Here is an 11,891-nt window from a genome sequence, read left to right as displayed (position 1 = left end):
TTTCACATGGACATAGGACATACCACAGAAAAATGCCTGGGTCAATGCGCAGACAAGTGGCCTACCTGCTAAACAAAGGCTACCTAAAATATTTGATGCCATCAAAGAACAGGGAAGACAATAGATCAAGAAATGATCAGGAAAGACCACAACGTGACCTGCCCCCAGCACCACCCATCTATGAAGTCAAATTCATCAATGGAGGATCTGAGATCTGTGTCTTGACTAGCTCAGCTGCAAAGAAAATAGCCAAGGAGTCAAAAATTAAATCTCCTTTTAAACCTAGAAATTTACCTCAAAGTACTTTTGATGATACTGATATGCAGGGAATCTCGGACATCCATCATGATGGCCTGGTCATTACTATGCAAATTGGGACTGCATGTATCCTGAGAATCCTAGTGATGGTGGCAGCTCAGTCAACCTAATTATGCTTGATGTCTTGAAAGCCATGAAAATTGATGAGAACCATAATAAAGAAGTCAAATGTCTTGGTAGGATTCAGTGGTGAAACAAAGCACACTTTGGGAGAGATCTACCTGCCAACCTACGTTGAAGGAGTCTCATCATATGAAAGATTTGGAGTCCTGGATTGCCTTTCATCCTACAATGCAATCCTAGGCAGGCCTTGGATCCACAATGTCAGAGCCATTTCTTCAACCTATCACCAATGCGTCAAAATACCAACAAAATGGGGAATAACAACCATCAAAGTTGAACAAAAGTCTGTGCAGGAATGTTATACTGAATCATTAAAACCTTCCAAGGTAGGTAAGTCTCTCGCTTAGCAATTACAGTACTCTATCAGGACCACTTACGTGGGAGAAACCCAAATGGAAACAGATCATGTAGTATTAGACCCTGAGTACTCTGATAGGTATGTACTGGTAGGATCTGATGTTCCTGATAATGTTAGACCAGAACTAGTAAGTTTTCTTAAGAATAAATCTTTATGTTTTGCCTGGTATCATTTTTATATGACTGGCATAGATGCTAATATTATTACCCATAAACTCAATATTGACACTTCCTTTAAGCTTGTACAGCAAAAAAGGAGAAAGTTTGCCCCTGAGCGCAACACAATCATTAACGAAGATGTGGACAAACTCTTAGACGTGGGAATGATCAGGGAAGTAATGTACCCTGAATGGCTGGCCAACGTGGTCGTGGTGCAAAAGAAAAATGGCAAGTGGAGAGTCTGTATAGACTACACAGATCTTAATAGAGCTTATCCAAAAGACCCATTTCCACTCCCACACATTGATGGAATGGTAGATGCTACAGCTAGACATGAGCTACTAACATTTATGGATGCCTCAAGTGGATTCAATCAAATTAAAATGCACCCAGCTGACCAGGAAAATACTGCATTCATCACGGAAAAGGGCATATATTACTACACAGCAATGCCCTTTGACCTGAAAAATGCAAGGGCAACCTACCAACGCCTGGTCAACATGATGTTCAAAGATCAAATTGGGGACATAATGGAGGTCTACATAGATGACATGGTGGTCAAGTTGACACGACTGTCGCAACCCTATCAAAAATAAACTAACCGGCTCTAACTAATATAGCAGAGGCAAGTTGGGTATCGTATCCACAGGGAGGCGGTCACTATCTACTCGTTATTCAATCTGTCTATGGTCACAAATCATGGGGGTTTGAGTTGTTTAAACTAAACTAAAAACAGAATTAAAAGCAGGGAATGAAATAGGAGATTAATCAGATAGAGAGAAAGATACCAGGATGTCAGTTCACCATGATATTATAGAAATCAGCTAAAGGTAGGTCAGTCGGTCTGATGTGAGAAGGGTAATGGAAAGGTCCTCTCGGTCCGCTATCCGCCCTAAAATACGACTACATTAGCTCTCGCCCTCATTATTGTAGTCTATTGTTCATAACTGGTCTATTCATTCCAATCTCTCGATCTAGGTCTGAACTTAACCAGAATAATTACTTCAGTTACATGCATTCAACCTAATAATTACAAACCAAGTGGTGCTAGTCTAGTGGTAGCCGGGTTAAATCTTGAAGCTTGCAGAAATGCAAGAGTTGAGAGGTCCCGGGTTCGACTACCAGCTGGGGCGATGATCACTTGGCCACTGCAGACCCCGAAGGGGGTGGCTTACATGGTCCATGTGGTGGTGCGTGAATGCATGGGCCTGGGGGGGATTCAACCACCTTGTCATAAAAATAACCCTAATAATTACAGTTATATTGCTAATGAATCAATTCTCACAACAAAACCTCCTAAACTAAATTATCGCATCATCATTATATTACCATGGTTCCTTTAATCCTAGAATTAGAGAATTAGCTACGCATAAAAGTAAATAAAACAAAAACGAAAAATAAGGCAAGAACAAGCATGATAAAGAGATGAGCAAAAGAGAAATAACATAAAAGAGAGAAAGGAAATTACAAAGAATGAGATCCGGAAAGTGAAGAGCAACGAAACGTTCAACAGAATGAAAGGGTTCAAGAAATATTAAAGATATCCCCTAAACCTAATTACGTCCATCCTATTTATAGGATAGACAATTATTAAACCTAAGATACGATAACAAGATATTAAAATCTTGCGTCAAATAGAAAAGTACTCGATCGAGGACTTTAGAACTCCTCGATCGAGTAACTCCTAGAAAAAACCTCTCGATCAAGGACATTAGGTACTCGATCGAGCATTATCAAAAAGGCACCACTCGATCAAGGAATTTAAGTACTCGATCGAGCACTATAGTACTCGATCGAGTGGTTTCCAGCGCGTAATTCCTACTTCGCGCACTGAACTTCAAATGGCTGCCATTTCTTTGTTACTTTGGCAAATCAAGCGTTTTCGGTGGCGTTGGAAAGCTAAGAGGATAAGCTTTCATATTCAATTGGAATCACTTGAAAATCGGTTGTAGAACTCAATATATGGCTCTTTAAACTAGGCACTAGTAATTTAAAGCTCTTCCTTTGCTCGCCTAGCTACCTTGCTTCTAGCTACGCGCATTACAATTAGTAGTTTACAAGCTCCGACTTAACTCATCTCCTAAATGCATGCATCGGGACATGTTCTAAGCTTGATTATGCTCCTCTTTGGTTCATACCGGCAAATAATGCGAGACAAACCAAAGTAGACTATTCGGGGGACATTTGTAGCTAAACACTACACAAATTACATAGAAATGCGTGCAAATATGGTACAAAAAGTCTATATAAAATGCACGCATCAAACTTCCCCAAACCAAACCTTTGCTTGTCCCTAAGCAAACTATATGCGAAACTAATGGAACAGAAAAGAAAACTCAGAGCTAGCTACAAATTGTCCACTTAAACCGATTTAATGCAACCAAACTGACACTTATAGCTAAACTTGTCAAATGCAAATGAGTTGTAGGATGTTTATAATAAAGCTGAACTGTCGACCTTGCAAGACCTTTAATGATTGACTCTCACGGGCCACTCATCTCTCATGAAGTAAAGGGTAAGCATATGAATTGTAAGAGAAGAAGAAAAATAGTCGCTCACCTAAACTACGACCGACATAAACATGCATGCTGCAAATATGATAGATAATTCTAGCTACCATACACATACATTCCAACCAATCAAGGTCCCGTCACAGCCAAGTGCTTACAATAGTATGGAAAGTGAGATAATTGGTAAAAAGGGGCAAAATGTTTATGGAAATGTAAGGTTAATAGTCAAGCTAGCTACCTAACAAAACCAAGTGAACCAAATCCGCTTCTAAACCATCTACAAATAAGCACAAATGCCTCTTATTTCGGCACATAAACTCACTAACCAAATACAAACTCCTCATAAGATAAAGATAAAAATATAAGAGTAGAATCCTATCTTATCAATTTCTTTTCATTTTTTTTCTTTTCTTTTCTCGGTTTTTTTCTTTCTTTTTCCTTCTCTTTTTTCCCCTCATTTTTCGAATTCCTTTTTTCATCATCCTCCTTCTTTCTTTTCTACCAACTCCAGATAATCAAATACAAACCAAACTCGGCACGATAAACTATATACTGCAAAACATACACTAACTAGCTTGACAAGGCAGGCTAAATTTGGATGTAGTTAAGGGTCAAAAGGCAAATTTTGCTAAATGTGGAGTTGAATGGGTAAAAATGGAAGAAAGAGGGAATGTAAGCACCTCCCTGCATGTGACACCAACCATTAACCCGAATGTATGCAGGCAAAAAGCAATTGAATTTCATATATGTGTAAATTAATGTTACATGTTATGCAAGGAGTAACTACTCACAATCCTACATTTACTGGTCATAAATGACACCAGTTTTAAGGCTCTAAAACTTAGAATATATGAGTAGGTTGCCAAAATTTCAGGTCAAGTCTATTTGTTCAGCTAAATTTAAACATTAACTCCTAGATATGTAGAAAGACAAAGCTAAAAAGATATCAGTTTTTCGCAAGGCTTAAGAGAAAAGGACTAAAAGTAGTGCAATTTCATTATTGAAATCTACCGTTCCAACTTAACCTATATGCAAAAATAAACGTGAAATTTTTGAATTTTTTGAAATTATCCAATTTTTTGAGATTTTTGAATAATGAAACTAAAATAAACAATGCATGCAAAAATTAAACGTGGTAAAAGAAATGCAATAAAAACATAAATGTAGACACAGATATGGATGCATATACCTCCCCAAACCAACCTGTACAATGCCCTCATTGTACCAAAAATAGATAATGGAAATGCAAACTAAAAAGGAGAGGGAAGCTCGGAAAACTTACAAAAGTACGCGAAGTAGGGACCTCCCCAAACCAGCCAGCAACAAGGGAGGTCGCAAACAACGTCACAAGGCTCAAGTCACAGCAACAGTATTCGATCGAGGTACAAAAGTACTCGATCGAGTCAAATAAGTTGCAGAAGTTGCTCGATCGAGAACAAAAAGTACTCGATCGAGTGATCCTCGTGAGGTACCTGCAAATACGAAATAAACGCCCAAAGAACTGACGAAGAAAGTCTAGCCGTTCCACTCTATGTCTGAAAACCAATTATTACATGTCCAATCAAAAACTTAAATGTTTGAAAATCAACTAAAAAGTTTTAAAAATCCGGGTTGCCTCCCGGTCAGCGCTAGTTTCGGATAGGTCCCAGCTCGACCTTCTTTTCTTCATCCACCCACGCAAATAAATGGCCCACAACAAGGCTTCTGACTAAATGAAATCGCCTCAGCATCCATGAGCTTGACTTTTGGTCGCTACTGCACCGCATCGGAAGAACAACGATTCTTTACAGTGTCAACCTCGCCACCATCTTTCTTAGCCTTATCCCACGCCCTATTCTTATGTGGGAAGGAATCTTCGAATCCTCCTCCCGGTTCTTCTAACCTGTCAAGACCTCTATAAGAAGAAACAAGAAGATATTCCTCCAACTTGCTCCCAAACTGGGCGTCAAATCAACAACAGTATATGATTTAACGGAAGGAATAAAAGGAATCCCATTGGGTTCAATAGAAGGAGTAGCATTACCTCCAATTTGAGAGGATGGTCTTCAATTACCTTCTTATCGTCATTCGAAATAGGTGTAAATGACAAGTCAACATTGTTCATATCCAAATCATTCGATCGAGAGTGAATAGTGCTCGATCGAATGGATTCTTCACCAAAACCACTCGATCGAACACTTGCATTAGTTCGATCAAGGTCTTCTTCCTCAGAGGTACTCGATCAAACACCAACAGCTGGTCGATCGAGTAAATCTTCGGCCAAATTGTTCGATCGAATGTCGTAAACTGTTCGTTCGAACCTTTGTTGTTGTACAGTGCAGAAGTCTTCGTATGATGCGTCGTTTCCATATAAATCTTCGAATTCCGAGTTATACATATCATCATCGTCAATAGGCAACTATGATTGCCTAAAATCCAACTTGGCAGCCACTTGAGCTATTTGAGAATCAAATTCCTTGATATGAGCCTTTATAGATTTATCACCTTCTTGAAGTTGAAGTGCAAGTGCCTTCACCAAAGACTTCAACTCAGCAATCTCTTCATTCTTTTTATTAGGAGGAGGGGTTTGTTGTTGCGGCGGCCAAATAAATGGAGGCTTTTGATAGCCTCGTTGTAACACCCCATATTCCAAGTGCCTTACCAGGACCACTTAAGGCATGGAAGTGCTACCATCTCGGTTATCCGAGGCAATGAATATCAAATAGACCATAAAGAAACATACTTTAATAAATAGTTTAATGAGATACAAGTTCAACTAAAACTGATAATGTAAAATACAACCGTTCTCAAAATGTCAAACCAACTAATCAAAATAAAAAAATGTTCGACACAGCGGAAGACTTCTAAGACAGCTTGTGATGACTCAACCCAGCTATCCCATGCGCATCAACTCATACCTGCTCAATAACTGCTCACCATCCCCGAATGGATCACCACAGTTTTTAAAACAATTAAACGGGGTCAGTACTGATTACACAAAAAAAAAAGCTGCAATTAAAACAATACTACAATCCAATCCAATCAACCCAAACTCCATCACATCACTTTAGTGTGTAGTCCTGCCATAATACTCATCGCAACAAGTATTCGACACCGCCAGTGGGGGACCGCAGCCGTTCCCACCTAAGCCCCGCTCATCTTATCTGAGCGATAAACCCAAGTTCGTAAATGTGCACATCCCTTCTGTGGCGGGTTCCACAAAAGGCGAATCAAGGGCGTGAAGCCACTCCCGCAAGTGACTCCACTCATTCGAGGACACACCTCGCAAACGACAGACGATATACAATAATCACATTATACTATCAACAATCACCAATTCCAAATCCAATTCCAATATGATATACAACTAAAACAAACAACCACCAACATATTATGTAATCAATACTGAGTAGGAAAACCCTACCTGGAATAACAATCACACGAGACCGTCACAACAGCTAATCAGAACTTTTCCTCTACGAATCCTCCTACTATAGCACATAATCATACAATTACCAACTACACATCATAATACACCCAAATCCCCCAAACTTACCCAATTAGGGTTTAACCAAACTTAACAAAACATTATAAAAGTTATACAAGAAGCTTACCCTTGACACGACGATCACAACGGTATAACAAATGAGACAATCCAACGATCCTAGCCTTGGGATTTGCTAATAATGCGAGAGATGCAAACAACATAACTCTTGTTCTTCTCTTGAAAGGTTTTTAGAATGATAAAAGTGTTTAAGAATAATGACGGAAGCCTTTTATATTAATCTCGCGTTATTAACAAAACCCGGCTAAACAATCCCGTAAGACACACTTACTCGATCGAGTAAGTCACTTACTCGATCGAGTGTCACACTTACTCGATCGAGTACCCATCAAGTCAGCTACTGTTTTGCGTAAAAATATACTTACTCGACAGAGTAAGTCTCACTCCATAGAGTACCAATAGACATAGAAAATCGTAGTATTACACTCGTTGCTGAAACGGATGTGGCGGCACATATGCAAAGGAGTGAGCAACTTGTCTATGCTGCTTAAACGCATAGACTTCGTCGTTCTCCGCCAAACAAATAATAGCAATGTGCCCCGCAGCACCACATTTCTCACAGTAGATCACCTGTTGTGCCATAGTATAAAACTGAGGTGAACTACCCCAAGATCGTCTACTCTCCAGCTGGTCAGATCTTGCATTCTGAGCTTCAAACTGTGCTATAATTCTGGAGACGCTAGACATCTTTGTAGAAGAATCAAAGGTACTCAACCCTTCCCTTTGATGATCTTTCTCCTAGAATCCTGTCTAGGTAGGACCTGTAGGACTTATCAAAACTAAACTAGAAGACAAGATGAGAACTGCCTCAAGGAATAAATTCCTTGAGGCTAAAGACAGACTAAAATAAACAAGCAAATAAAATAGTTGCCTCCCCGGCAACGGCGCCAAAATTTGACACGGCTGTCGCAACCCTATCAAAAATAAACCAACCGGCTCTAACTAATATAGCAGAGATAATTTGGGTATCATATCCACAGGGAGGCGGTCACCATCTACTCATTATTCAATCTGTCTATGGTCACAAATCGGGGAGGTTTGAGTTGTTTAAACTAAACTAAAAACAGAATTAAAAGCAGGGAATGAAATAGGAGATTAATCAGATAGAGAGAAAGATGCCAGGATGTCGGTTCACCATGATATTATAGAAATAAGCTAAAGGTAGGTCAGTCGGTCTGATGTGAGAAGGGTAATGGAAAGGTCCTCTCGGTCCGCTATCCGCCCTAAAATACTACTAACTTAGCTCTCGCCCTCATTAGTGTAGTCTATTGTTCATAATAGGTCTATTGATTCCAATCTCTCGATCTAGGTCTTAATTTAACCAGATTAATTACTTCAATTACATGCATTCAACCTAATAATTCCAGTTATATTGCTAATGAATCAATTCTCACAACAAAACCTCCTAAACTAAATTATCGCATCATCATTATATTACCATGGTTCCCCTAATCCTAGCATTAGAGAATTAGCTACGCATAAAGGTAAATAAAACAAAAACGAAAGAAAAGGCAAGAACAAGCATGATAAAGAGATGAGCAAAAGAGAAATAACATAAAAGAGAGAAAGGAAATTACAAAGAATGAGATCCGGAAAGTGAAGAGCAACAAAAAGTTCAACAGAATGAAAGGGTTCAAGAAATATGAAAGAGATCCCCTAAACCTAATTACGTCTATCCTATTTATAGGATAGACAATTATTAAACCTAAGATACGATAACAAGATATTAAAATCTTGCGTCAGATAGAAAAGTACTCGATCGAGGACTTTAGAACTCCTCGATCGAGTAACTCCTAGCAAAAACCTCTTGATCGAGGACATTAGGTACTCGATCGAGCATATAAAAAAGGCACCACTCGATCGAGGAATTTCAGTACTCGATCGAGCACTATAGTACTCGATCGAGTGGTTTCCAGCGCGTAATTCCTGCTTCGCGCACTGAACTTCAAACGGCCGCCATTTCTTCGTTACATGGGAAAATAGAGCGTTTTCGGTGGCGTAGGAAAGCTAAGAGGATAAGATTTCATATCCAACTGGAATCAGTTGAAAATAAGTTGTAGAATTTGAGATATGGCTCTTCAAAGTAGGCACTAGTAATTTGAAGCTCTTCCTTTGCTCGCCTAACTACCTTGCTTCTACGCACATCACAATTAGTAGTTTCCAAGCTCCGACTCAACTCATATCCTAAATGCATGCATAGGGACATGTTCTAGGATTGATTATGCTCCTCTCCGGTTCATACCTACAAATAATGCGAGACAAAGCAAAGTAGACTATTCGGAGGACATTTGTAGCTAAACACTACAATAAATTGCATAGATATGCGATAATGCGTGTAAATATGGTACAAAAAGTCTATATAAAATGCACGCATCACAAGTCAAAGAAGGCAAAAGATCATATGAAGGACCTGGAAGTAGCCTTCAAAATCCTTGAAGAATTCAACTTGAAGCTCAACCCCTTCAAATGCCACTTTGAAGTGTCTTCAGGCAAATTCCTAGGATACATGGTGACAAAAAGGGGGATTGAAGCCAGCCCAGAACAAATAAAAGCCATCCTGGAATTGGAATCTCCAAAGTCAGTCAAAGATATCCAGAGGCTAACAGGAAGAGTTGCAGCCCTGAAGAGATTCATATCCAGATCATCTGAAAGATGCAGATCCTTCTATGACCTCCTCAGGAAGAACAAATCATTCAAGTGGATGCCTGAACATGAAACAGCCTTCCAAGAATTAAAAACTTACCTGGCTACGCCTCCACTACTAGCCAAACCTAACAAAGGAGAACCCCTGACGGTTTACCTATCAGTCATTGAGACTGCAGTAAGTGGAGTCCTGACCAAGGAGGTTGAAGGCCAACAACACCCCGTCTATTATGTAAGTAAAAGTCTCCTGGATGTAGAAACAAGGTATGAACTACTTGAAAAATACGTATTTACTTTAATTATATCATGCTCAAAACTTAGACCTTACTTTGAGAGTCCCCTAATAATTGTCAGGACCAACCTGCCTATCAAATCTGTCCTCAGAAAACCCGAACTTTCAGGCAGAATGGCAAAATGGTAAGTACAACTTAGTACTTATGACATAACCTTTGAACCTAGGACAACAATCAAATCCAAGGCTTTAGCAGATTTTGTGGCTGAATTTAGTCCCAGCCAAGAACCAGACCTCATAAAAGAGGTCAATTATCTAGACACCCAAAAACTAGGCTAAGAATGGACCTTACACTTAGATGGAGCAGCATATATGAGAGGAACTGGCTTAGGATTAGTACTAAAATCATAACAGGGAGATTTAATAGCTCAGGCTATTAGTTGTGAATTTAAAGCAATAAACAATGAAGCTGAATACGAAGCTTTGATAGCTAGACTCAAGGTATGTATAGATATTGGTGTGCAAAGTCTCAAGGTAAAAACTGATTCACTTTTAATTTCCAATCAAGTTAAAGGAACCTACGCTACAAAAGATTCCAAAATGATTCTTTATTTAGACTATGTCAAAAACCTTTGCAAAAAATTTAGTTCATTTGACATTGATCAAATACCAAAAGACTTAAACACCCAGGCTGATACCCTAGCTAGCCCGGGATCAAATTTCAGCCCTGCTGTATTTGATAAAATACCTATTGTTCACCTGCTCGAACCGACCATTACAAAACCTGACCAAATCTGTCCCATAAATGAGGACACAAACTCCTGGACCAAACCATACTATGACTGGTTCTTACAGGGGATCTTACCCAAAGACAGGCATGAAGCAAGGGCCCTTAGAATTAAAGCTTCCATCTACACCATTATAAATAACATTTTTTTCAAAGTGTCTCAGGCGGGACCTTACCTGCGATGCCTGGAACCTCATGAAGTCAAACAGGTTATTGAGGACATACATGATGGATGCTGTGGAAATCACAAAGGCGGCAGAAGCCTAGCAAGCAAGGTTCTAAGAACAGGCTACTTCTGGCCAACCCTAAGGGCTGACTGCCTAGCTTACAGCTCAAAGTGTGAAGCCTGCCAACTTCATTCTCCATTCATCCATCAACCATCAGAGCTACTACATTTCATTTCAGCTCCCTGGCTATTCATGAAGTGGGGAATGGACATTGTAGGCAAACTACCCCAAGCTCCTGGACAAAAAGTCTACATGTTAGCCATGATTGATTACTTTTCAAAATGGATAGAGGCTGACTCATACATGCAAGTCAAAGAGAAGGATGTCATATCATTCATCAGACACAACATCATATGTAGATATGACATCTCCTCAGAAATAGTTTGTGACAATGACACTCAGTTTGTGGGAAAAAGGACAATGGCTTTCTGTGTACAATGGAATATCAATCTGGTAACCTCTACACCAGGCTATCCAAAAGCCAATGGCTAGGCTGAATCCAACAACAAAGTGGTAATCAACTGCCTGAAGAAAAATCTAAAGAGAAGAAAAGGCAGATGGACTGAAGAACTTCCTTTAGTCCTCTAAGCTGACAGAACTACACCTAAAACATCCACATGCCAGACCCCTTACTCCTTGGTCTATGGCTGTGAAGCAGTGATCCCAGCAGGAATCCATGTACCAACTACTTGAAGCAACCTGAACACCATAGAGGAAAAAAAGCCACTACTGCAAGATAGCCTGACCCTGGCTGAAGAATTAAGAGATGCAGCCAAGATCAGAATAGCTTCCTACCAGCAAACAGTAGCCAGAAGTTACAATAAAAATTTAAACATCAGGGTATTCAAGGAAGGAGATCTAGTCCTACGTAAGGTCTTCCCAAATACAAAAGACAAGAATGCTGGCAAGTTAGCTCCTATATGGGAAGAGCCTTACCTGATCGATTCAATAGTAGGGCAGGGAGCCTACAGGCTACAGACCCTGGACGGAG

General features: G+C 39.7%; 1 protein-coding gene across 1 annotated transcript; it reads left to right on the top strand.

Annotated features, from left to right (window-relative positions):
• The first annotated feature begins 833 nt into the window (after positions 1–833).
• On the top strand, positions 834–11,392 carry LOC141588284 (uncharacterized). Its single transcript, XM_074409732.1, has 7 exons — positions 834–926; positions 1,047–1,271; positions 9,590–9,832; positions 10,009–10,071; positions 10,301–10,387; positions 10,742–11,154; positions 11,260–11,392. The coding sequence occupies exons 1-7, from the start codon at positions 834–836 to the stop codon at positions 11,390–11,392; spliced, it is 1,257 nt and encodes a 418-aa protein (XP_074265833.1).
• Positions 11,393–11,891: the final 499 nt, after the last annotated feature.

The sequence above is a fragment of the Silene latifolia genome, chromosome 6, assembly GCF_048544455.1.
Source record: "Silene latifolia isolate original U9 population chromosome 6, ASM4854445v1, whole genome shotgun sequence".
NCBI classification, from domain to species: domain Eukaryota; kingdom Viridiplantae; phylum Streptophyta; class Magnoliopsida; order Caryophyllales; family Caryophyllaceae; genus Silene; species Silene latifolia.
The sequence above is the reverse complement of the archived record's forward strand: the minus strand, read 5'-3'. Positions and strand labels throughout refer to the sequence as shown.

Coding starts and splice junctions, on each gene's coding strand:
- LOC141588284 (XM_074409732.1), top strand. CDS start 834: ATGGAAACAGATCATGTAGTATTAGACCCTGAGTACTCTGATAGGTAT. Junction 9,833..10,008: donor TATCAGTCATTGAGACTGCA/GTAAGTGGAGTC, acceptor AATAATTGTCAG/GACCAACCTGCCTATCAAAT. Junction 10,388..10,741: donor CTTTGATAGCTAGACTCAAG/GTATGTATAGAT, acceptor TGGTTCTTACAG/GGGATCTTACCCAAAGACAG.